Source organism: Drosophila ficusphila, unplaced genomic scaffold (assembly GCF_018152265.1).
Source record: "Drosophila ficusphila isolate 14025-0441.05 unplaced genomic scaffold, ASM1815226v1 contig_787, whole genome shotgun sequence".
NCBI classification, from domain to species: Eukaryota; Metazoa; Arthropoda; class Insecta; order Diptera; family Drosophilidae; genus Drosophila; species Drosophila ficusphila.
In genome coordinates this window covers 287,347-315,005 of record NW_025064732.1, presented here as the reverse complement: position 1 = coordinate 315,005, position 27,659 = coordinate 287,347, and the positions used below count along the sequence as shown (strand labels likewise).

General features: G+C 38.0%; 1 protein-coding gene across 1 annotated transcript; it reads right to left on the bottom strand.

Moving 5' to 3' along the window:
- Positions 1–4,326: 4,326 nt before the first annotated feature.
- On the bottom strand, positions 4,327–25,778 carry LOC108093464 (lachesin). The gene is given in 11 exon segments (XM_017193546.2): positions 4,327–5,811; positions 5,967–6,098; positions 7,716–7,858; positions 7,948–8,098; positions 12,194–12,226; positions 12,229–12,321; positions 12,428–12,586; positions 13,535–13,751; positions 15,780–15,886; positions 19,747–20,434; positions 25,134–25,778. Coding segments are annotated over 10 exon segments (1,620 nt in total). The 5' UTR covers positions 20,099–20,434; positions 25,134–25,778; the 3' UTR covers positions 4,327–5,578.
- Between the last annotated feature and the right edge of the window lie 1,881 nt (positions 25,779–27,659).

Sequence of the window (27,659 nt, the reverse complement as noted above, 5' to 3'; positions counted from 1 at the left end):
ATTGCCGCCGAAAAACAGGCGGCAAAAAGGAACTAAAAAGGGCTAAGAAGAGAGCTCGTAACCAGGCCAAGATAAATAGGAAAACAAAAACCACTCACAGCTGCGTAAATTGAGGATCCCCCGGTCGTCCTTGGAGGGGAAAACTTTTTCCCCGGCCCGGAATGCGATGGCGGTCAACCGAAGACCCAGACAGGACAACCAGGACACTTAGCAAAAAAATATTCCTTTTCTCATTTTTTGCGCGACTTATTTTCCTTATTCATGTTTACTATTTTATTGTGGCCCCAAAGGCAAAGAGGCGGCCGAAGCGGAAAACTTAGCGTTAAATTACTGCGAACTCTCGGGGGCATAAAACCGAAAATGGAAATTTATGTCCCAATTGCATTTTCGGGTTTCCCCTCCCCCCTTTCCCCTCCCACTCTCGTTATCTGCCCCGCTATCTCCGTGCACAAAGAAAGTTTGTTCAGGCTGATTATTGGTTTTCCTTGAGTTCAACCTTCTGCCTTCCGCCACTTTTCTCATTTCCCGCTTTAAACTCGACGCTTCCGTGTTCCCGCCTAATTGTATTAAATTTGCATTAAAATTGTTACGTTTCCTGAACGCATTAACGGGCCACAAACAGATTCTCTGGACCCAATGAAAAATTTACATAAGAACCCGGCAAAAAGCTGTAAAACACTTAACTTGATGATTTCAAAAGAGGGAGGCTAAAAGGGGAGGGCAGCTCATTAAGCCATGTGGCATATTAAAAGGTAATTTGATACTTTATTGACTGTGAACTCTGAGGAGTGGGAGTTAGGTAGACTTTTAATAGAAAACCACTTTAATATGAATTTCCCACCAAGTCATTTATCATTCTAGGGACACCTTTGAGCCTCGTTGGACACTTGACGTTGCAAGCACCCTTGGATTAATTCCAATTTAAAGCAACCCGGCCTAGAAAATCTTTAAAAACCAATTTGCAACTGCCCAGCAAAATAAGATGAAGCCAAATCAAAGATGAAATCTCCACTGAACTAAAAATGAGACTGAATCTGAGGCACCAGAGTTGCCGGCAAATTGATTGCCGTTGGGAAATCGACAATTTCTGATTAAAATATGTAAATTTCTGGCAACAAAAATTGCGCACAAGATTCGAGCTTTTCAAAGGGGAATGATTACACGAACTGAACAATTTTCCAATGGCAGTGCACAAATTATGAGAAATCAAGAAACGTGAAATGGAAACCAAGGCAGCCGCATCCTTAAAGGATTTCCAGCAATTTCCCAATACTCCCGAATTGTCCATTTGCTATCAGCCATCTCAATTGGTGTCCTATCATCGGGAACCCATCTGCAAGTCCTTTTCCCATACTTTTGATTGGCCTCCGCGGTTTCTGGAGCGGATCAACGCAATAGCAAAACAAACTGCTTCCCTTTTGCAAGAACCTCTTCTCTATTCAACCAACAAGTCCGAATCCTCTTTCTAGAAATGATTCAAGCAAGACCAAAATAAAAGGGTGAAGACGCAATAAAAAACACGGTTATTGCTGCCAGAAAAGGGAAAGAAATATAAAAGGGGGATTGGTTAGCGATTGCAATTGAATTCAAATTCCTTCAACCCACTTCAAAGTCAAGCTGAAACCGAGACGAGAAACTCCAGCGAGGATTGAGGAGCTCCATCTTCAGTTCCAGTGAGTTTTCATGCACATCCTTAGTTCTGTTTATCCCGTTAAGCTCGTTTGCCACGGCGCCACTCAAGTGGAGTTTTCCACCCCCTCACTCCCCACTCAATTCCAGGGGGCGTGGCACAAGGACATTCGATGCTGCGATTCACCACCGCCTTTTTAGCCCTTCCTTGTTGTTGGGTTTAAATATTTTATTGATGTCATTTGGACAATACTCCTTCAGTGCTCACTTGGCTGCCTCTTTTCAGGACTCTTGTCCTTATTCCTAATTCACTGCCTGAATGTTTTATTCCGGGCTTGTTGATATTTTTATCGTTTCTCCACCCACATTTACTTCTCTCTCCTTTGCCACTTATTGCTCTTAAGTGTTGTCCTTCGATTGTTATCCCCACTGTTATTGCTGTGGCTTAATCGCTGGAATTAAATCAAATTTGATATGGCTCATTTGCGGCAATTACAAGGGGGAAAGAATAAAGGGAAGTGGGAAAATTCAAATTTCAGTTGATTGTTTTATGAATTGAATTGAATTTGTGAATTGACAAACAAGGAGTATATACACCTTATCAATACTCTTTATGTTTATTTCAATAACGTAAGTATTTTCCATTTATGCAGTATGCACTCAAGGCTTTTCCTCCATTTTTCTTTTTCATTTCACATATTTATATTTGTTTTCTACCTTCTCCTTAATAAAGCACTCCCTTTCCCCCAAAAAGGAACAAAGTATGGCAGGCATGTTCCACGAAAACTTTTTCCACTGGCATATGTTGTCCCCAACCTCCCAAAATAATATGTGCAGTATATAAGGAGGGCATATCTTTGTTGTTAGGCTCGCGAGGCATCCACAAAGACATTTGTGCCCCTGCCGCATTTTCGCTTTCTTATTTGTGGCAGGCCAAAAAGTATGCAGTCGCAGCTGCATCCATTTTGTACCGGATTCCGTGGGCTTTTCAAAGTTTTCAACAATGGCCGGCGAATAAAAAGGGCCCGCAGCCAATGCAATGGGTTAATAATGGAACGGGGTAAGTATTTTATGTATTTTCAACACATTTCCGCTTCGGGACTTCTTTCGCATTTACTTCGAACTTAATTTGGTTCATCTGCTCCTTATTTTGTTTGATTGAGTTTGTTAACTTTGCATTAATTCAGTGCCTCTTGCAGTGCATTGCGGAAATTGCTTTGAATACTTCATTTCAGCAGTTTTTCCATGAAAATTATTTATGCATCGTTTTTTCCATGATTCTTGGCGAAAACTTTGTCCAAGCAGATTGCAATTGCCGAAAGCTGAAGAAAACAAACTAGCAAAAAATGGCAAAAATAATTTCCCTTTTATGCAGATGAGTCCCGTTTGCAGTGTCCTTTTCTGTAATGAAATTGACATCTCGTGTCGCGATTTCAAGCTGATTTCGTTTTTGTTCCGCTCTGTTATGTTCTTTTAGCTTCTCGAATTTCCTCATCAACCTATTTTTTTTGCAGGGACAGCAACAACTCTTAATATCCTTTTTTTCATTTTTTCCTTTATGGTGTTTCTCAATTCAATTTCCGCATTTGTTTGACTTCCTTTACTTCAGCCACTGTCTGTATTATGAGGAATACAAGTTGCTTTTCATTGCAATTAAATTGTAAATTCTTTATAGAAATATATGGGATAATTTATATATAATATTTGTGTGAAAATTTAAGAGTAATCTATCGTTTGTGATATCTTCTCTCACAATATCCAACTTTAAAATCAATATCCACAGGCGACAATAATTTGTGAACTTCAGTAGACCATTATCCTGATCGTCCACATCCGCTGGGATGCCTCATTAACCATGGCAGCCCTGGTTGCACTTTCAAATGATTAAAAAGCGTAATGAAAAATGCATGCTAAAGTTTGGTGCGTTTGTATCATTGAAATTCAAGTGACACACCGCCATTCTCATCCCGCAATCCCTGCTGTTAAGCCCTCAGACATCACACGTCCGCATAATAATTAAATTGAATATGGCAATTTTACACAATTTCACTTGTTTTTATACCTTTTCAGGGGATATTATAGATTTGGGAAACCGTTCTATAATTATTCTTAATATATTTATGGCTGGCAAAAAAATGTGTTCTAAAAAAAATAAACAACATTAAATAATAAACGGCTAAATACGGATAAACACTTATTTAGATTTAAGGAGGATTCGTTGTCTTCTTAAAAACAATTCAAATATAAAAACGATTGTAAAGGGTATAAAAACTTCTCATTTTCGTAGTTTGATTTTCTTACCTTTTGTTTTTATCTTTGCTGTTATGGCTGCTGTTTGTGTTGGGATGGGTATTAAAAATGGATACAATAAAATTGCATAACGAATAAAATGCGGTCAGAGTGAATTGGTCCTCCAGGCCAGTTCCAGCCACTTGCTAGATCAGAGCGGAAAAAAATTCAACCAGGTTAATTGTTTATTAATGTTTTGCAGGGTTTTTTCCACTGCTGCTTGTTTTTGTTAATGTCAATGTTTGGTGTTGTTTGCGCGGGCGATGTTTAATTGGGTTGCTAATTAAGCATTTAACACATCATATTTGTTCCTTGCTGATGCATTTCGTTTTTATTCAAATTTGCTCACATTTATTACTTTGCGTGACTCTCCCCCTGAATGCCATTTAGTTGTTTTGCCTTGTTTGTCTTTTTGGGATTTTTATTTAATTTAATGCCTCAGTTACAACTCATTTTATATGCTTAAATACATGTTACATAAGTGTAGTCCGTGTATGCGTGTGTTCCTTGTTTGTATATACGTATGTCTATAATTGTATATAATGCTATATATCTTTGTCAATTGTGTCCATAGCTCGCCGTTCAATTCGAATATATTTCTCATCATTCAACATGCTTTTTGTATTCTGTTATAATTTGTATTAAAAGCAACACAATTTTAATTTGTATTATTATAGCTTAAATGTTTAACATTCCGATTTATCTTTACATTAATATTAATCCGTTTGTTACATCGTAATTAAATTGTTGGTTTATGATGAACATAAAGATTTGATCTGATGAGCTGTGGTACAAATTGTTTACGAGCCGAATGGAAACGAGGATGGTTTTACTAATTGTTTTTCAAATTGTACAAATTAACAATTATCTGTATAGTTTGGCATTTATAGTTTACTCTGGATATTTGTTGTAGGAAATATTTTATGGCTAGTAGCTGCAGTATATTTTGTTTACTTTCCTTTTATTGGTTTACCATTTTAGATTTTTGTTTTCAAAGCTTTTGTCCACTCAAATCGAACTTTAAATAAATCGAAACACTTAACTCAACTTGTCTATATCTACAGAAAATCTATACATTACGGGCTTTTACATTTTTGGCTTACTTAAACAATTTTGGTGATCGATATGTGTGGTGGCTTAATTTCTAGGCTTACTTTGCATTTTAACTTGCAATCCTTAAGGCGTATGCATAATAATATAATTGAGTGTCTGTGATCTTATATGCACGTGTGAGTCAGCAGCGTTTAACGCACTAATATATAGATGTGTATGCATATCTTTGTATAGACTGTGGTATATTATGTGGTAACTATGAAACTTTATCAGTTTGAAGCACAGCATTGAAAGCAAAATGAAATTGCATTTACCCTTTTTCTGGTTTGACTTACCTCCTAGACATAGATGGTGAATACGAGTGTATATAGATTTCCGACTAAAGGATCGTGATTGATGGCTATACATATGCTGACATATATGCGTGTTTTACATATATGTCGAATTATATATATGGGGGAAGGGCGGATCGTAATTAGGGTCAGTTTCACTAGGGTCTAGTCGATTACACATACTTCGGTATATTTAATTCGCTAACGTTACGTGAAGCCTTAAGGTTAATCCCGTACATAGGTGATTAGGTAACTCTAGGCTAGATTTGCGTTAACTAACATAGACTTACGCTAAGGCTAGAACCAACCGCAGATCGGATTGTTAACAATAGCGTCGAGATGACGACCAACAGCCACGCAATTGCCATCGAAGGGTTGTGGCATCCACCGGATTCCGCATCCGCCTCGTTGGCATTGCCATTGGCCAACAGCGGATTCTGCGTCTTATCTAGGAAGGATTTTTGTTCAGATAAACCGATTTCGTTCAAGTTCGATTGATACCGCGTATCTGAATGGATGGCCATGAAATGTTGGGCATGAAATGAAATAGAGCACAAATAGAAGCCGAGAAAATTTTGTGAGTAGAGGGACAGAGTGATTTGGTGATATAAAACGGAGTGCGGGGTAGAATAAATAAAATAAACATTCATTTCGTTGACTCACTTTTGTCCGACGAATAAATGGATCTTGTGGAATCAGAACCACCGTATGCATAATTATTGTTGATCCCATTTTCTCCCCAATGAGAATCCGTGGAGTAAAGACCCGATGAGGCAGTAGTTGGAGGATAGGATACTAAATAAACAGAGAGTGAATAAATACAGTTTCAGTAAAGATAACACTGATTATTTAGAGAACTAAAAATAACACATTTCATTTCGAGTTGTCATAGCACTCAATCCAAACTTAAACCAATAATTTGGCCTTTTAAAAATACCTATTTTATTATAATAATAATGTAATTTGCTTTTGCAAAATTGTTTACAATTGCGCCATTTAAAAGGACAATTTCATTTTATTGTGGTATTGGTCTCTATTGTGTTTTCATTTGCATTGAGTCCACATAGATACACAATACATGCACAACAGTAAAAGTTCTATTTGTAGGAATATGGTCTTGTTTTCATAAAATTTACATTTTAAAATTTGGAATTTACAGCACGTTTCATTTCATTTGTTTTTTATGCATTCCGTAATTTTGTACTTATTTAAATTTTGATGCAGTCTCAATTTACTGATTCTTTTTTGCCCCGAACTGAATAATTTTCGCAGTTGTCTGTTGTTGGGCGCTTCGTTCGGCTCAGTGGCTTATGCAAAATGCTAATTATATTGTATTTTCATAATAATGTGTCAATATGCATATTTTTGCTCGCCGCGGGGTTCCCATTCCCTAATTTAAGCCCTTGGTTCGGTAATTTCCCATTTCAATTTGTTGAAATTAAAATTCGGATGTTCAAATATATTCCTGCTCATTTTGGATATTAAGTCTTTTTTAAAATACATCCAAATCTGGTAGGCAGACCCAAAATTGTAAAATTAACTAACATGTCAAGTTGGATATCCTGATTAATATGACTTATCTAATGAAATTAACTTTGATTAGGAACATTTCCCTGTAACCTAGCTGGAATTTATATTCCTTCATCCCTTTTTGATTTTTTTAACTTTATTTTGCTTGACTTTATTTTGCTTGACTTTGAATCCACTGCCAAGAAATAGCAATAACGATTTCCCAATCGATAACTTAAAACTGTTCGCCACCATCAAATCCATCACGTAATTAAACTAAATACGTGATATTAACTTGCTACCAATCCCGTGGCACACACACACACACTCACACATCAACTTTAAAGCCAAGATTCCCCTGAATCATATGAAACTGAAGGAGCTGAAGGAAAGTTCTGTTGCAGTGCAAGGATAAGCCAGAGCAGCCTGGCCAAAAATTCCACACCTTGGTAGAGGGACGTGACTTGATTTTTCACTGGCTTGATTATGGCCGCTCAACGAGCTCGTTCCACCACATTTTGGGCGGCCATTTCGGTTCATTCGGGCCAAGAGAGAGCGGGTTCTGCCCGGTTGCCTACTCGCAGACAGGCAATTAAGTCAGGCCACGGATGTGGCTGAGGTTTTTTTTTTGTCCAGTTTGCCCAGTTTCATTTTGGCCTTTCATTTGGCTTTGTCCCTGGCACGGACAAACATCTAAATGGCTTAGATTTGTCAATTTGTGTTAAGGCCAATGCGGTAGTTTTTCAATGCCTCGAGTCCTTTATTGGACCCGTTGGACACGGAGAACTTAATTAGTTGGGATTGAACTGGCAATTGAAGAACTTTAAGCAAGAAATGCATTCTTTTTGTACGACTGTCCCTCTAAGTAACTAATTCAATCGTGGTGTATAATGTCTTACTTACCATAAAGTCGTATTATGCCATCCGTTTCGCCTCTGGGATTCTTGGCCACACATTTGTAAATGCCATCATCGCCACTGCTGACATTGGTGATGGTCAACTTCATATGGGTTTTATAAGGTGGCAGTCCGATTGTAGCTTCAACTCTGAAAAAATAAAGGTTAAATTGATAACACATTAAAAATTGTTATATTATATTTATTTATTGATTTGTTTTAATAGCTTTTAAACTCACTTGTACTTGTGCGAATCGTGAATAATTGGTCCCTCGCCACGTGTCCAATAATTTAGAGATGTGGGATGTGCCTCAGTGAAGCACTCGATGGTCACGTTGAAACCTTCTGGAGCACCAACCAATTGATGGGGTATAAGCAGCATTGGGGGAACTGAAAGTATGGCAATTCAAACAAAACAGTTTATAAGATTTTTGTCTATCAACACAATTCAAAAACCATAAGTGAAATCACTATTCAATCACTTTCATTACGCACTTGCGTAATCAAAAAAGTTTAAGTCAACAAATTCATAAACTCAGCTTGAACCAAAACTTGTGGTCAAGTTCTCTATAATTCATTAGACAACTTAGAAACTTATTTTCTCCACATTTTTTTATTGACAAGCAACAAAGTTTCAAGACCAAAATATATATGCATGCTTTTCTTATAGATTTTCTGCCTGCTGTTTTTAAGTTTATGCAAATGTCCTCTTTTAGTTTTGATTTAAGCAGGCATTTTCTCCCCAGACTGATTTTCATTTAAATTGCAAGTCAAGCCGAGTCACCCAGAAAAAGTTCTTGAGCCTCGAAAAAAACGGAAAAAGAAACTATTTTCCTTTCAGCGAAATCTTATGAATAGCATTATTTGGGATTTTTGCCATCTTGAGTTTGAGCAGAGCTTGCACCGCTGGCACCTTTGTAATTATGTGCGAGGACATCTTTGGAAATCCAACCTTTGCCACCTCAAAAAACGAAAAACATAAAAAATCCGGGCACTTCTGGCGCATTTGGCGCACAATTTTAATTAAGATATTAAATGGGGAATGGGGAATGGGAAAATGCCAAAGAGAGTGGGACTAATGAACACTTCAGCTCTACGTTTCTCCCATAGTTATTGTCACCATCCGAGCTTCATCAGCCTCGCAATCTTCATCATCATTAGTGGCACAATGGATATTCTTCGGATTCCCTTTTTGTGCCTTGTCATTTGTCTGCCTGTTTTACCTTTTGTTGATTTATGTCCACCAAGAGTTGGCAATTAAGCTAAAGGCTAACAAAAACTGGCATGGAGACGGAGTCCCCCAATTGAATTTTTAATCAGCTCGGACACAAATTAGCGCTGGGCCTTCTCCTTTTTTTTGTGTGCTCATGAAAAGCATATCGTGGATCCTTTTGTATTTTTGATGAGGTGCTCGCAACCATTAGGGTTGGGTATAATCCTTTTAATCAAAACAAGCTTAAGTGTGACGAAGTAAGCAGCTTAATTAGCCTGTCAGCGAGTCGGGTCAAGTGGGTTAGGACGGGAGATCTGTACACCAATTATCCGGCACTCTGACAGGAGAGATACAAAATCCAATTTACCATCTTTGCAGCAAGAGATTTCCCAATCTACCAATAATATTTTGATTGGCAGAATCTTTAATATAAACACGGACGTTTTTCTTTGATTTTTCAAAGTTATGGATGGGGAGCGAGCACATATAGAGCTCGAACAATTTGTTAAAACAACTGTGACAGCTTGCATATGTCCTTTGGCCAGGACTCACATACATTTACCATGGCTCACACACACATACACACATACGCATACGTTTATTTTTGCGGCGTGCGTTGCCTAGCAAGCAGGAAGCAACAAATTCAGTTTCTGTTTCCGGTTCCGAAGAGAGCGTTTCTTCTGTACGAGTATATGTATGTATTTCAGACTGCATACTGATTTGTTGCCTTTGTGCAACTGAAACAGAAACGGAGGCGCCACGGAACGGAACGCAAAAGTTCGCCGGCTAAGGGCAACATATGCTGCAAACGACGACCCTTAACCTGTGCCACTCCACTCCGCTCCAAAAAGGAAACCATCGAAGGAAAAACATTTTCCCTGCTAATTTCGTATGCGGTACAGATTTTCTATATTGATATAATTTCTGTTCATTTTTCCCTCCAGACAACTTTTGAGCGGAGCTTAAGCAAAAGTCAAGCAGAAATCACCTTGAAGTTGTCGTCAACCTTTCTTTCCATTCATTTTAATTGCCCACACAAAAAGGAGACCGGGGACTGAAAAGCGCCGGACTCGAGTTGCTTGAATTGGAAGGACAAACATTTGTCCGGGATAACAGCTTCTTCCACTCCTTTCGGGCACTGATTTAAATTACAATTGAGTGGCGACAATATTGGCGAAAGGAAAGCCGGGCAAGCTGGGAAAGCAGGGAAAGCTGGGAAAGCAGGAAAACAGGAAAGGCGAAAGGCGAGTCGAGCAGCTGTTAAGTGCCACAAGGACTCGCGTTGAGTCAACAATAATTTAGCCGGGTTGGTGGGTAGGTGGCCAGGACATTGAGTGACATTCTTTTCTTTCCGCCCCGACTATAGAAAATTGCTTGAAAAAAGGTGAGCTGACTAACTGGTTGGCTGGCGAGTGTAAACAACTTGAAAATTAGCCGTTAATGAAGCCTCGTTAAGGGGTTGCAAGTTGGCCGAGAGAGGATTACTGTTCAAGTGTCAGCTTTGTTGGACATTTGTGGACCATTGATTGCACTGCCGGGGGAAAAAGCCAGGGACAATATTTGTGGAATTAGTGAGGGTCGAAATGGGAACGATGCGATGGACTTGATTGCCGGACTGAAGGTCCTTTCTCCTCGTTGTGCAATCATCGATTTTAAAAGCTATCAATGGAATATGGTTATGCAAGTGAAAGGGCAGAAGTACTTTTGATAGCATTTAAATAAAACCTTTTAAAGGCTTGTAATTTAATGGTTTACGCGATTTAAAGTAAGCAAAAAGTTAATAGCCCAAACTAAAAGCAATCAAGTGTACATTATAGATCACATCTAGTTTTTCTAACATGACATTTTTAATCAAAATATTTTAATTTTGTTTTTTAATTATTTTGCATAGAAAAACCCTCTAACAACTATATTATGAAAATTAAGTTCAACTTGAAAAACAAACAATTTTTTGTTACTTTTATCAATAAAATACTTTGATGTCAAATGTCCACAAAGCTTTTTCATCAATTTCGCCACTATTGCCTTTTGGTAACAACACACAGATTGAACAATTTCTTTTTTTATGGAGGACATCTGCAGCAATCAAGGTATTTTCGAGTCCTCTGTTTGTATGTTGCCAATTTTTTTTTGCGACTTCCATGTAGTAGTGTAATTTGTATTGCTTTTTTTGCGGACCAGGGGTTAGCCACTACTGCCACTGTTAACGGAAACTGGAACTGGTTACAGCCCAGTTTGGTTTAATATTGCGACGAGAGGATTGCAGCCACGGTTCAACGGAGGTTTGTTTGGTTACAGCAGCGAATGTCGTGTACAAAACAAAAATAGATTTATGCTTGCGGCATTTTTAAGTGACAGCAAACGAGCAAATTTCTGTGACGACCACGACCACGGCCACGCCCACAGGAAGCCGTCCCGCCCCTCAGGACTTGACAGGACCTGACAGCACATGTGATGTGTCTGTCGCCTGTAATAAATCTTAAAAAAGCGTAGAACGGCAAACGCAGTGATTTGATTCCGTCTTTCGTTTTTTCACTGTGCAACTGAACTTTAAGCCGCAAACTGCAGAAGCTACAAGTGTGTTACTCATTCACAAAAAATCGTAACTATGGGCCTCTTTGTGGGGATTTTGTGGGGATTTTGCATAAGTAAGCTTTAGAGAATGAGTTGGCTGAGAACAATTCTTTTTAGGAGAAGGAAACACTACAAACTTATTAAGAATGGAAAAGAATTGTTAGAGTTTTGGCTAATTGCCATATCATAAATCCTTAAAGTTCGGACAAATATTTTAAAGCTTTTACGTTCGGCTTCATTTAAATATTAAAACCTTTTTCCCAATTCTATGAAATATTATTTTTATTTTCACCAAACTAGAAAGAGCAACTCTGTTGTTGTTCCATAGTTTTCATGTTTCCATCTCTGACAATTTTTCCTGGGTGTTGGACTTTAATCCGCCGCCGACAAATGGAAATATGAGCGGCACCGCATCGCGAGTTATAGCAGAACCCAAAAAAATAAAACCCGCAATTTCAACAGCCAAAACAAAATTCCCAGTACGCACGTAACCAAAATAAATTGAAACCCGCATGGAAAAATAGCGAATATAAAGGGAAACAACAATGTTTGCGTTTAGTTTTTAGTCAACTTTTGTGGGAAAGTTATCAAATGGGAGGCAAAACTGTTAACGTGGCCAAAAGTCAGATGAAGGGGGAAAATGTACTGGGGGTCAGTTAATCATTTTCTCGGCTGGTGCCAATCTGATGGGTACTTACAGTCCACGCTGACTTTGATGCGCTTGGAAACCGTGGGGGAACCCCATTGGAGGCGATGCACAGATAGGCGCCCATGTCCAGTCGGGAAATTCGAGTTATCTCGAGGGTGTCGCCCTCCCACTCGTTAACTGGAAAAACAGAAACAGAGGGAAAACAGGGGGGTAGTGTGAAAAACCAGAATGGATATTGACAGGGAACAGGGCTAAATGATGGATGCACTGCATCCGCACTTACCTATGTGATTCTTATTGATGGCGATGCGGGAGTTATCATCGCGTTTCCATTTGATAATGGGTCTGGGACTGCCACTGGCTCGACACCTCAGCGAAATGTTGGCTCCCTCCCGAACAATTACATCGCTGGAGCTCAGCGAGTCATCAATATTGGGTGGAACTGGGAAAAAGCACGGGGAAAACGATACAGGGTAAAATTAATAATCAGCAATATCCGCTAAACTGTTGCACACCGGTAATCCTCTTAAATAGATGCAGCCAGGGCCCATTTAAAATTGAACTTTGCCCTCGTATTTATGCACGATAAATATTTGCCAGCGCACACATGACAAACTCTCGATTGGCGTCAGGAAATTGCTTTTAATATGAACCACCCAGCCGTCGAACAGCAATTATTTTCCAATTTCTCATTACTCGCTCACATCGAAAAGCATTTATTGGTCAAACGTATAAAACATGTGCTCCATTTTTATTTGGCTATCCCCACTCACCTTGTTTATTCAATATTATTGGCCAAAAAACAAGTGTTTGTTTTTAGACTAATACAATTATCGGGCTTTTCATTCGGGAAGCTTTTAATTGTGAATTCCATTAGAAAAACATTTGATGTAAATATGATACAGTTTTTTTTCTCTTTCCTTTTAATAATTTTTTTTTATATTAAAGTTTTACTGAATATCCTTTATTGTCTGGTTATAATTTCGTTTCTTTTTCTCCAAATTTTTTAATTAAAAGCACGCGCATTCGCTCCTTTTTCCACAAATATCGCATGCATTTTTAATAATTTGTTTGTTGTTTGCCCAGGCAGGGAAAATAATTTCGCCTGGGCAAAGGATTCACTGAACTGTGCTCCGTTCCGGATGCTGGCCCTCGTCCTGATTCCAGGACTCGGCTCTGCTCTGGACTCGACTCCGCTGTTGGCTTTCTCCCGTTTTCGGGCTTTTTTGTTTTCGCCATGTTTGCGCCCCGCGCTTAAAGGCACATAAATTATTTTTTAATTCGCCGCGTATTTGCACAGGATTTTCGTTGGGTCCACCGCCCCTCCCACCCGATTGCCACCCGAATTCCCCGGAGTACTTTGTCCTGATTAGTTGCCCCACAAACTTACCCACTACGTTCAGGTAGCCGAACTGCGTTTTGGCCGTCACCGTATTGATCTGGCACATATATCGGCCCCTGTCCTCCTCGTGCACGTTGTTTATGTGCAAATACCACGTGCGGTGGCGGTCGTGTTTGTCGTGCGTGACGCTGATCCGCGGATTCCGCGTGATCACGTGGTTGTGCACGGTCAGGATGGCCGACTGCTCAAAGTGCATCCAGGCGACCTAAAAAGGTTGCATAGAAAAAAATCATTTAGTTCAATTTCATCACCTTTTCTTCCATAAATAATTCAAAGATGCTAAGCTGGCAATATCTAACATTTCTTTCGTGATCAATTTAGAAAACATAAACAATTTAAGGAGAAAGAAAAGGTTCAAAATAATGAAGAGCCCATTGTTATTTTAATTTCACTATACTTTTGTAAAGTCTGTGGAGAATTTCGACTTTAAAGAATTTACTTTAACAATCTCAACAGATTCTAAAAATACTTTAAATGTTAATTTTATGAAGTTTAGTTTTAGAACAATCAAAATATTTACAGTATGAAACAATAACTTTTTGGCACTTTTTAAAGCTTAAAGTCTCTTGTGTATTTTTAAAAGGGCAATTAACAAGTTTTATCACACACCTCTACTCTTTATATAAATCTTAAAGTAATATACCTTCAAGCTTGAAAGTGTTTACCCAAAATATAACTGATTCCCAAGGTCTTTAAATAATTACTCTAAAGCATGATCCTATCATTTAATTAAATTAAAATTCCAGTAGGGTAAAAAAACCCTAATTGCCTTTTATCTAATTGTTAAATCTTGCTAGTATTTAGTAACCCTTCAACCACTGCTGGTAGCTACGAAAAAATACCGGAACTTTTTAATATCATCCTAACGTCCGTTTTTTTTCACGCTCTGTCACTACTCACACGTATTATATGAAACACCCAGCAATTTCACAGCTCAGCATCAGCAGTCAAAATGGAGGAGAAGGCAAAAAAGCGAAAAGCGAGAGGAAAATGGCAGAGAGCGGAAGCGAGAAAATTGCATCATAGTGTCGCATATAAAAATAAACACAACCGGTTACAAGTTCCAGGATGTTCGTTCGGAGAGGGAAAGCACTGAGTCCTGTGTGTGTGTGTGGTGTGTGATAGCTATGAATTACATGCAGCCAATATATGTAAGGCGAAGCCTTACTTACAGACGCCCAGCTACTTAAACATGCCATTCGACTAAAGCTAAAGCCCCGACTCTCTCGTTTCTCCACCTTGCTTAGGAATTTTCCGAAGGGTTTTTCCATTTACTTGCATGCACCGCACGTTCTCCTCTTTTTTTGGCTTCACACCTTCTTGTTGCTCTCATTTACACCTCAATTTGATTCTATTTCCTGCGTTGCGTCAGACATTTGGACGGGTTTTCGTTGCCAACAAGCTAACAAGGCCGGCGATGATGGCTACTTGAGCCCGGAATCTACCACTTTGAGTATCCCCTAATGATGTACTGAATTCAGAGTGCAAGAGTAAGCCGCTTCCGCCATTCATGGTAATGATCTGCTTAAGACCCGTCAAATGCACTGCCATTCTGGCTGGCTTCAATGGACGAAAGTGAATGGCTGATTTGGCGAGTGCAATGCAGCTCTGCATTCAAACAAAATTCATTTGCTGGCTCATCCTTCATTACGGTGCCAGCTCATTTGCAACGCACTCCCGGTCTAATCTTTTAAGACATGGTTTTTATGCCAAGTAATCAAATCATTAGCACTCATTACAAGCTGCTTAATTAATAAATCATTTCACGTTCCCGGCGAAAACCCCATTTATCGTGGTCCTTTCGCTTTTCCTCTGTTCTGTTTGGATTTCTTTTTGCCGTCAAAAGGAAACGGCTAATGATGCATAAAAACTAAGCGGGGCGATGTCAGCACTTTTCAGCAGTGTTTAACTGCGGTTTTAAATAGCCAGTGGTAAAGTTCTATTAGCCGTGATTTAAGTCAACAAAATTGAAGGAGATTAAGCCAATGTGAGATGTTAATTAATTGGACGTTTATCGTGGGGAAAAGTTTACATTCGCTTGAAAAATGTAACAGATGAGATTTAATAATTAAATGGGATTAATTGATAGTTAATGCAAAATAATTATAAATATTTAGCAAATGCATTTGAGGACAGGGCTTGATTCAAAAGTGATTAAAGTTTGTTTTGGACATTTTTTATTTCAACACTTGCTATCAAACTACACAATAATATATTTGTTAATTTTTCTCACCTTATATGAACCCAGATTCTTGACGGAACAGCCGAGTTTAACATTACGTCCAGCAGGTACAGTTACGTTTTCGATGTATTCAGTAAATTCGGGTTCTTCGACGACAACTGTAAAACATGGAATATCAAAAAAGGACGTTAAAAATAAATTCATTTTAATTTAGTGCATAAAATATTTATTTAATTTTATTCCTATTTGACTAAGTTCTATGTCAATATGCCGCTCATGAATTTGCATAATCAAATAAACCATAAAAATCAATTATGCGCGCAAAATTAATTGTAAAAATGTTTCTGGATTTGGCCGCGGGTGAAGAAGAGGTGGCAGCGGTACGAAAAATGGCATTCGGTGGTGCAAAATAATTATTTCATTGATTTTTGCGTTGACTCATTATTCCGGCTGCTGTACGGAAATTTGCCGGCGGGAAAGTCGAACAACAATAAATATGTACAAATATAATTAAACACATGTTCGTGCACACAGAACGGCACGGACAAACAGCCGTATTGTGAATTTCACTTAAATATTTGCTCCAAACATCAACAAGTTAAACTCTTTTTTGCAACACTCGATGCGTTAATTTTCACTTGCTGCGAGTGCTGCATTCATTAATGTTTTAATGACCGTACAATATTGCCGAAATGCATTTAAATAGTGCTTTGAAAGCAACTGTGAAAATTCCTAACAGCATTTACTTTATTATTCAGACAAATATTGATAGTCCACAGGCAACAGGAGGGCAACGGGGAATTGACTTAGCTTCATTCATTTAGCTGCTAATTTAGTTGAGCTAAGCAAATATTTAATACAGAAATTCAATTTTTGTTTGCTTTGAGCATGATAGCCTAACGAAATAGCTTTGGCAATTCAATTAAACTGTTTGAGTAGCAATTATTTAATCGCATTCCTGAAAAGGCAACAATTATGCATAACAAATCACACAATTTAAATGAACCCGAAATGCGGTTTTCTATGCTTTTTAGTATGAGTTGGAATTAGGCAAATGTAGTAAGTTTTTGTAAATGTGTGTACAATATAATTTAGTTATTAATTTAATAGCAACAGTATTAAGTTTATTAAGTTTTCAGTACTTATTTTGTGTACACATTAAGCGCTAGTCGCTGATTCAAAATAAAACTGGGCGAGCCACGAATTTTCATTAAAATTCACATTGCCTCAATTTCTATTTGGGAAACTTAATTTTAGGGTCCAGAAATGGTTTCGAACTACTGCTTTTGCTTAATTAGCTATTTATGACAGACGATGTGCCTGCCAGTCATACATATGTGTATATGGTATATGTACAATATAAACTCAAACGGCTACATTTCCCCATATATAGAGTTACATATTTGTCGAATTGAAATGTGCACAAGTCAATAGAATTTGGTTAACTCCACATGGCCATGGGCGATGCAAACAACATGCCAAACACTCCGCCTTTTTGGCCACTCCCCGCAGGACAGGCGAACTAATTATGAAACAATAACACAAGGGTTGCATAAATTGGTAAGAGTAGCTATCTGTTTTTTCCGATCAGTCAATTAATTATTGTCCGTTTTGTTTGGCCTTTAAATGAGCCCGAACAAAATGGTTATCAATTTACTGTTTGTCGACTAGATTTTTTAATCGAAAAAAACAATATAGATAAATTTGAATAACTTACATTGTCTTTAATATTTCGCAATTTAAGGTAATATTTTGAGGACTATCAAAGGCTGTCAAATCATTTGCTTAAGAGCCACTTTGTTGTAAACACTTTATCAAAATATAATAAAAAATAAATTTTTTTTTTTTGTAGTAGACTAATAGTGACAAAAAACCCAAAGCCAACACTGTGACCTCTTGTTGCAAGTCGAGTGTTCATCGTTTACGCAATGGCAGTGGCATGGCGGAAAATGGTCTGCATAATCATGGGATTTCATCCAGCTGCAATTTTCGCGCCAGAGCGCGTGTCTGCATATAAATTTTGTTGAGGTCTCAGCCGTCCGCCACCATGCCACCATGCCACCACGCCCCCAAGCCCACACGCCTCTACGCCCACACGACCACGCCCTAAAACAAAGACAACAAACAATCAAATGAAAATTCTGATAGTGATGACAGTTTGCAGAGAAAGTAAGTATGCGAATTTTAAAAAAATGTGTGGCGAATGTTTCAAACCCATTTTTATTTTTTCTAATTTTTATTAAAATTAGCTTAAGTAATTTCTCAAACGACATTACAGTTCAAGCTTTACAATTTTTGTATCAAGTATTAAGAAACACATTTATTTTACTCCTTAAGTTTTTAAACTTTATTTAAGGACACTAAGGATTAATTGCAATTATTTTACATTTATTATTCCTCAAATTCGACCATTGTAACCATTTGTCCTCATTGAAAAGGACACACGATATTCATTTGTTTAAAATAATGCACCCATGCATATCGATATCACCACGAATTCATGCTTCAACTAAATATTCAACACTTAATTGAAGTTGATATTGCATTTTTGCCTGCATAGCTGAGGTGCTCGAGTCATGAATAAATTCGCAGCTTGCAATGCATAAATACGCTGGCTATAATATTGGCCATCGGCAGTTGAGACTAAAGTAAAACGGGAATGAAAAGCGAATCAGCGGGAGGATTTCTTTCAGGATGAGGATGTGGGAAGAGGATGAGGTGGATGTCGCCTGTTGCGACATAAATTGCACTGCCTGAATGAATTTTGCGCGCAGTTAAACGGCATTACTGCCGTTGTTGCTTCTGTTCCTGCCGTTTTTGCTGTTTGTGTTGTTTTTGTTGTTTTTGTTGCTTTTGCTGGTTGCACCTGAGAACAATGACAGCCGGCATTTGCAGGAGTTGAGTGGTGGATCGGAGTTGGAGGCGTGTTAACCCCGCGGCTCTGTCACCATTCCGGATTTATTTTTCGCCATCACACGGATCACATGAGCACACTCAGAACTATTTTACTTGAGGTCGGAAATGCATTTCCCACTTTAAGCTATGATTAAATAAAAAAATTTAAACAACAAATAAAAGTTTTCCTGGACTTTAAATATGATTTTAATTATAACAGCAGACTTTTTCTATTATAAATAATTCTTCATAGATTTGTTGTGATTTCGACTTTTAAAGGCAGCTCTGTAGAATGACAAAATGCTTTTTATTTATATGTTATGTCGACTGTTGTGTAAAAAAATATGTATTTGAACTACGTATTTCCTTTACGATCCTGTTTCAGATATTTTTTTTTGGGTGCATGAGGATATCTGTGAACTGATACCTATGCTCTCACTTCTGCCCTGGTGGCTTTCAATTTTTGGCATAAAGCGTTGTATCACCTTTGCCCTGGGGCTCCCCACCCTTCAATCCGTGGGTATTTGTCCCCCTTCCCCCATTTGTCTGTGCAAATATGATTGGCTTCTGGGGCGTTGGTCGCCTACTTGGTATCAGGGTGTTATTGATGGCATCAAGCAGCGGGAGTCAGAAAGCAGCCAAAAGGCAATCGCGGATGAGGATAGAGTGCGATTGCAGTATTTACACTGTGAACATGGTGTTTTACTGAATGTTGGTAAACAGCGGGGAGCCAATAAGGGTGCCAATAAAAGATATCAAGAAACAGATTAAAGGGGTTTTTGGTGAACTAGAAATTGATCTACTTTTATTTGATTGATTTACCATTTATTGAAAAAGTTATATCAACGTAGAAATTATTTGTATTTCTTATGTAGACATAATTTATTAAGAGAGGTTAGGTAAGATGAAGTTCATCGTTTCTTAAAAATGTTATACTTATTTTGATTTGATCAATATACCATTTAATAAAAAAATGAAATAATACCAACAAATTTAAAATAAAACTTTTCCTGTTTTTGTGCATATTTATTGAACAATTTCCTTTTTAAGTTGTTTATTTGCTCCGCAGTGTAATTTTACTTGAGTTTAATATTCATTTAGATGTTTCATGTTAGATACTCACTGTTTAAATTCGAGGTCGGCACATTGGCCCCGCCTCCGGCCACAATCACGCCATTGCTCCCGACCACGGTGCTGCCGGTTCCACTGCCAGCCACAGGTCCTGCTCCTCCGCCTCCTCCTCCTCCCGATCCCACTCCCCCTTGTCCGCCGTGGCTTGGCACCGCTCCAACCGCTCCAACTGTCTTGGAGCCGGACGGATGTTTGCCCGGGGCAATTCCAATGCCCCCGCCGCCGCCGCCGCCGCCGATGCCGCCGTTGAGAATCTGCGGCAAGATGATCTTGTTGGTGGAGTCCCCCGCTGTTGCCGCGAGCACGAGGAGGGCCCCAATTAGATGCCAGGACGGGGGCAACATCAACTTGCCGTTGCGGTCGACTCAGCCACAGCCAGGAGCCCCAAGGTTGGCCTCGTCTCCTGGCCAAAGTGCATCCTCTCGGATCTACGCGCTCAGTTTTTACCACCTCTCCTCCGTTTTAGTTTTTTTTTTCGAAACGCCAAGGGGTTTGTTTGTGTTTCGCTTTTGCTCGGAGTTTTTCACACGGTTTTGTTATCGCAATTTTTGGCTCGTGGCAATTACCAAATTTAAGATTTTTCGTTTCGCTTCGTTTTTTCCTTGGGCAATCACTTATAATGTGTTTTGGTTAGACAAAGCCAATCTTGTAAGACCATTTTGCGTAGCAGAATTTTAAACCTATAATGTTGTTAAATAAAAAAAAAAGAGTATTTAATTTGTATTTTTCCTTATTTAAAAAAAAATACAAGTTAAAGTTAGGTCTTCTCTGTTAGTCTTTCTTAAGAAAAATAAATAATTAATGTGTTTTTATGATCCAAAAGAAATACAAAATTTTAAATTTCAAAAAGTATAAGGTGTTTTGTTACTCTTTTTAAAGAGGTTGAGTAGTTTTCTTCCAATTTTCAATTTGGACTCTATTCCAGCGGTACATTTCCATTGGCCAAACGCAAAAGGAATGCAAAAATAGAGCCTTAATTCTCGAGTTTTCCATTTGACTTTAGCACCCATAAATTTGCTTTCAATGCACTGGATTCCACTTTTCTGTTCCTGTTCCCTGCCCAATTGTTTGCTGTCTAGTAACTTTCAACGCGTGCACACAGATGCCATGCAGATTTGCTGGGGAATTCAATAAAGTTTGGCAAAATATTATGCCATAGAGCCGCATGCTAGCTGCCTGCCACGCCCCCCTTGCGTAGGCGGTTCGCACGTGTTGCAGCAAAGTTTAAGCCACCGAAAGGAAAAAGGGCCAACGGAATAACCGAAAAGTCATAAAGATTTCCCTCACAAGCAGCAACTTGAGCGCCCTCTGGCGGGCAGTTGATAAATGTTCATGTTTTATAGGCTTTATCTCCGCACAAAATTAAAAGTCGGCTAAGGCCTAACCGGAATTTAAAAAACTACACATTTTTTATCTTTGAATGCAAAGGTACTAGACTCTGCGAACTTTGGGAAATAAAAGTTTCCTTACCACATGTGCAGACAGCCAACTTATGCCAATTAATTTAAATGCTCTTTTCATTCGTTGTTTATCTTAAGTTTTGGTTGCTGGTTTTGCTCCTTCTCTAACTGTTTTTTTTCTTCAAACTTTTCAAACTTTATATTTTGTCAATTTTGTAATAACTTAAGTTGCTCTAAAAGAAATGTGTACAGCATTCCATGATTGGCATAAACTGCGTTTCATTTGTACACTTTTCAAAAATGTACTACTTATAATTCTTTGAATTGTGTTTTAACAACTTATTTAAGTGTTCTTGCTGTGAACTCTAAGAATTCAAATAAATTATAAAATGTTCCAAGGATAATAACGAACGAAGATATACAATAGTTTGTAATAAACTGTAAACAATGTTTACCGATTTCAGTCACAAATTGTTTTTACTACTTAGCATGACGAATTCTAATCCATAAATACAAATCTTAGTTTCAAAATCTATTTCCAACCGCACTTTACGCTATAGCTATGTCACGTACATCCCCTTACTCCGTTTGTGTTGCTTCTCGGCCATATCATCCAAAACTTTCTCTTGGAAAATTTTATTTTTTATGGCTTTTAAGCGTGTCGCCATCAGCTTTTTGTGGGGTCCACACGCAGCTTGGCAAACACTTACACAGAAACAGAGAGACAAAACTTTTTCCCTTATGACTGGCTTATGAAATTAAGCAATTTTTGGCGCCGAGCTCCTCCCCCATCAGCAACTCACACATGATGAAGCTTTTCTGGTATGGACCAAAACAGATTTACCATCAAAAACAAGAACAAGAAGTCCAACAAATTTTATGCACTTTTTTATGAGTTCGGCAAAGTGTTTGTAATTAAATTAATAAATTGTTTGGGGGAGAAACTTGTTCCGCATGTGTTTTGCGTTCTTCTTCCTTTATTTTTGTGCTAGGAAATTAAATTTTAATGAGGCTATTTAGTGTGTGTTTGGCTTTGGCTTTTTCTGTTTTTCAATGATAACTTTTTGTAAAACAAATTGTCTTCTAATTGTTGTGGGTTTTAGAAGGCATAACTAAACGGATGTAAGTGGAAATCTCTCAGTGTTTGGTTAAGAGTAAATGAATTTTAAATTTGTATTTTGTTTATGTTAATAGCGGTCTCATGCCAATTATGGGGTTTTAAAGTGTGTACTCAAAATGCCACTGCTGTTTTGTCTATCTGGGCTTTAAATTATTTAAAAGGTATTGTGTAAACAATAATAAGCCTTGACAGCCACTGTCCTCCTAATCATCAGCCTAAGGAAAATGGTCCCTGTCCTCGGGCGATTTTACCTAAGCTTCGCTAAATACTTGACAGCTTTTTACTTCCATATTGTCATGGCAATGGGAAGGTGGAAGGCTATTTGAAAAACGTTGAAAAGAAGGGAAAGGGAAGATAAGTATTCATGTGGCCTAATGTATTTATATTAAACAGCCCTTTAGGTAAATAAATCTTGAGTGGGCGTTAAATAAAAATATCTTGTTTTAATGCGAATAAATAAAAATTAAAAATAAATTTAAAGTATATTAAATTTGATCAATTTTATACAAATAGCATTGTAATTTTTTTTACATGATATTTTAAACCATAAATATTTTTATTAAATATTTTTTTTTGGAAATGTGAATATACAAGTCTGTATTTAAATTAATTTATTTCCAATATTGATAGTATAATTTTAATGAACTGATTTTATAAACAAATAAATTACTTTACTCAATTTAAGCAAACAATGCCTTCATACCGTACAGCATAAAACCATTCATCTACCACATTAATGCATCAATACATTCTCACTTTTGATCAAATTCCTATCACACATCATATCCATATTTTTGTCATCATCATCAACAGCATCATATTTTTGCAATTTTGTTTGCTTTCCTCTGCGCAGTTTGTAAAGTTAGTGCAGCAAACGACAAACCAAATTCGAGCAAACAAAACGAAACAGAGCTAAACTGGCAAAAAGAGTTCAAAAAGGGTAGAAATAAATAAAGAGGCAATAAGCCCTGCACTGACGACAAAAAGTTCTGAAACAGCTGACATCGAGGAGAATCCTATCCTTCTCATTCTTTGTGTGTTTACGTGTCTTACTCACACTGCACAAGCGCTTCGTATATATATCGCCATTGATCTGCATTGATGCTTGAATACAAAACAACTAGGATTACAGTGAAGACTGAAGCAAGTATAAAATAAGTCAATATAAAAACAACTGATCGCCATTTTAAAGTTAGCCTGTTAAACCCCTTCATCTTATGGCTTAAAAAATTAGAACAAAAGTATAGCTTAATAGTTTTTTAAAAAATAATAAATAAAAGTTAATTTAAACTGGAAGACAGCAAAAAGTGTCGCAGATTCTTAAAGAATTTTATCTTTGGGTTATTGAATTAAAACTTAAATCTTTCAACGCGCCATAGTTTAATTAAAAAATGCTGCTTTTTGATTGGGTTGCAATATTTTGTTTTGTTTTTGTTGTTCAATTTTTTTTCGAATTTTGTAAACATAAAAATAAAGTTAATTATAGTTTTTGGCTTGTTTTTTCTTTGAAGCTTAAATCTCAGTTAATAGTGCGGAGGTAAGAAGGTTAATTTGTTTTATAGTCCTTATTTGTACCATAATTTATCTCTATTATATTTAATATTTTTCTGTTGCCTTTTTGTACGTAAATAATATATTTCTCTAAATACATTATTCAGTGTAAAATATTTGCTTCCTGCTGTTTTCAGCACTGCATAAGCTTTACTTTACTCTCACGCGCTGACTCTCTCTATATCCTGGCCCATTACGTATGCAAGTTTGCAGCAGTTGGCAGACGGGTCCTGGCCCCCTTTCCTTTTCCCGGCATTTCCCAATCCCCGCTTCTTGCCATGTATGCAGTGGGTTAATGTATTTTTAAGCTAAATTCTTTGTTTATATTTGCTTTGCTGTTTTCGGTTGTGTTTGTCTGTCGTGCGTTGCGTTGCAGTGGCAACAACTGGAGTCCTTTATCAATCGCAACGAAATTCCCCTTCAACTTCTTTTTGCGAGTTGTCCCAAAGTGAACTCCAGTGGATTCATTTATTCGGTTATAAGTTTGTTTCGGAATTTTTCAGGGATTGAGGAGTTGATCTGTGTGTGCCTGTTTGCCGGCATCAGGACTTCGAGGGTCCTGGATTTAGTCTCTCTGCTTGTTTACTTTTTGTTGGCATGAAATGTGCATTAGCAGAGTTAACAGTTAATTGTTTACACATTTCGAGTGCCTCACAAGTGTCATGTGAGTGTGTGGTCTGGATTGTAGTTGTGGCTAACGTTAAAATAGGTTTCAGTTATTTTAATGGTTGTTTGAATAACTGGCACTATGATGAAGCATAGAACTATATCGGTTTTTTAAACTGATAAGCGGGCTAAAGTCTCATTTCCATTTTTATTGTTACTTTTCAAAAGTAAAACTGAATTTTACGTTTTAATAACCCTTATATTGTTATTTGAATTTCGATTGTTTTTTCGAGTTTTTTTATCCTAATCCGTGATTGGGTAATGTAAACGTTCTTTCTATTCCAAACTCTATTTAAATTTTTTAAAATACATGTTTTCTAACGTATATTTCTTTTAACCTTTATAAAAACTTTAATTAAAAAATATGTCCGTTAAATAAAAACTAGTTATCATAAAAATTATATATGCTACTTCAATAAAAATATTTTTAATTAAACCCAAAATAAGTTGGTTAAATTAAAAAAGAAATCGGTACTAATATATTGTTCCTAAGAAAGAAAATAATGTTATGTTATTCTTAAATCTTTAATTATTTTTGTATTCTTAAATAAATAGTTTATATTAATCCTCAAACAACTTCTGTTTCAACAAATGTGTAGGTTTGAAAACATTGTAAATCGATTAGACTGTTTTTGATCTTACAAACTTTTTAATTATCAAAAAGCAGAGCCACAAATAATTTTTTAGTTAGTAGTCATTTTGCACCACAGCAATCGTAGCACGTTAGGTCAGATTCTCCCACTTTTTCACCGATCACATTGCACTTGAGTACGACTTTCCGTCAGCCAGGATCATTCACTCGCGGTTTCAGGTTAACAACTGTGATAAAAACGCGTCCGCTTCGTGCAGAATCCGTAGCGAAACTGATTTTCCGACGCCACTTAATGCTCGCACAGAGCCCGGCTCTGGCTTTTCCGCCAACAACAAGAAAAGAAAATCCAACGAATGAAAAGTGCTGTTACGTATACGCCGCGTTGGACGAGTGATAACAGGCCGGGACGAAACGACGGCCGACAGAGCGAGCCGAAGTTGAGCTTCGGCTTAAGCCAACCAAAGGACGCAGGATGCTGTTCATTGGTAGTTGTTGTTGGCCATGCCCGGCATCCTGGCCGTGTTCTGGGGGCTTGTAGTTTGCGTGCAACCGCAACCACAACAACAGACCGCAAAACACGCGACAAAAATGTTAACAGAATCCACCCGGCAACACCGTTCCCAAAAACCACCTCTCGATGTTCGAGTTGCAAGCCAGTTTCGCTGTCGAACCTTTTGGTTGTTCCACGCGAACCCTTTTAATAATAATCGAATCAAGCCAAATTAAAAACAAAATCAAAACACACATTTTTGTTACTCGCTCCACACGCAGTTGTTGGTCGTCTGCTGCATATTGCGTTTTGGAGGCAAGCTTTTAATTAGACAAGTTAATTAAATTTATTTGCATTTTATTATTTAGCCCTTGTGTGTGTTTTGGGCGAAAAAGTGCAATTAATTTGAGATATTCAATTTGCAAGCTTTGCTTATTCGGGTTTCGCTGATGCAGGACAACCTAATTGAGGGTGTTAATTGCGTTTCATGACTGAGTGAGTTAGCAAAGTTCGACAATCGGTAGGAAGTTTATCCAGGAAGTTGTTTCTGGAGTTAATAAACTATTACTTGCTTTTCTATCCAAGCGAAGAGTATTTAAAATTTTATTTCATTTCATTTTATGTTTAAAGTAATATTTGTTTCGCTAAATGACCACCAACCACCATTGGTGGTTGTGTTCTTTTTGGGCTTCCAAACTAATGAGCTCTCTAAAACAGTTTAGCCAGGAACTGTTAACAAACTTGGTCAGAACCAATCTTCCTTTTAAAGTTTTCTCCTAAAGAAGTACAGAACAGTATATAGTTATCTATGGGAAAACAGGGAAAGCAGTTTGTAAACGGAAATGTATGTGAGATGGAAGTGATAAAGTCTCCCGGTTGACCGTACTGAACTAGCTTAATGAACTCTTCCAAATCACAGACATCGCTCAATGCCAAAAACATTAAAACTGACAAGGCTAGACGGTAGACAAGATGACTGCCCTCTGAACCCTTCTCTTGAGGGACTTCCCCCCTCTCACCCCCTCTCACCCCCTCTACCACCCACACACACACATACACCGGAGGAAAAACGTGCATCGTCGGTGGGAAAGTTCATTGTGAGGCGATTCCCAGAGGTGCTGGCCTCCAAGTGGGCGTGGTCGACTGTTGCGCCAGCATGTGACCAAAACAGGACATGGGAATGGGGGAGTGGGTGTGAGAGGGGGTTAAAGGAGGCGGAGGCGGAAAGGCCACAAAGGTCGTTGCAACACATTCGCTTCGTTGGGTCAAAAGTCAAGCGGTGGGCGGGGAATCCCCTTGGATGCCAGCCATTACAACACTTTGTTGGCTGCTTTGTAAAGTTTTTTCCACCATGGAAAAGTTTTTTTCCCCTTCCTCAGTCTTTTTGTATTTTTCACGCCTTGTCCGAAAGTTTCCTGTTTTTTCTCCCTACTTGTTTTGCTATTTTTTCCTGCTGCTGCCTTAACAATGAAATTTTTGACTGCTGATTGTTTGATGTTCAATGTTATTCTTCCAGTTCAATGCGAGTTAAAGTAGACAGAGCCTTACCAAAAATAAGAAATAAAAAAAATGGAGCCAGGCGGAAATGGTGGACCTGGTTTTCTGGTACTTAGCAAAAGTCTGCAGCAAATTGAAAATGGAAAGTTTGCTTCCTGTTTTCCCGTGTAGATATATTCACAATTCCTTTTGCAGTTTGTCTGCGACTTTGGTTAAGTATATCTGGCAGTCTGGTCTTTGTGCTAAGGAGTGTCCAAATGAGGTAAAATAGTTTGGGGAATACTATCGAGAAAGTTTTTCGCTGCTGCGTCTGGCAAGATTTATACTCGGGATATTGAAGTTTACGAAAGAAAACAATGCATGCGAAAGAATTCGGTCGAGTAATAAAACAAGATTTAAGATGAGAATCGAAAGTTTAATGAAGGAATATTTGTAGACCCTTTTACGGGGGCAACAAACGTAATAACGTCACGTATTGTGAGGGATGAACAAACCGCAGGCTGACGTCGCATTTCCATTTTCCCAGTCAAGGCGAAAATGGTACGGAATCAAAACTGACTTCCCGTGAGCATGCATTCATTTTTCCAGC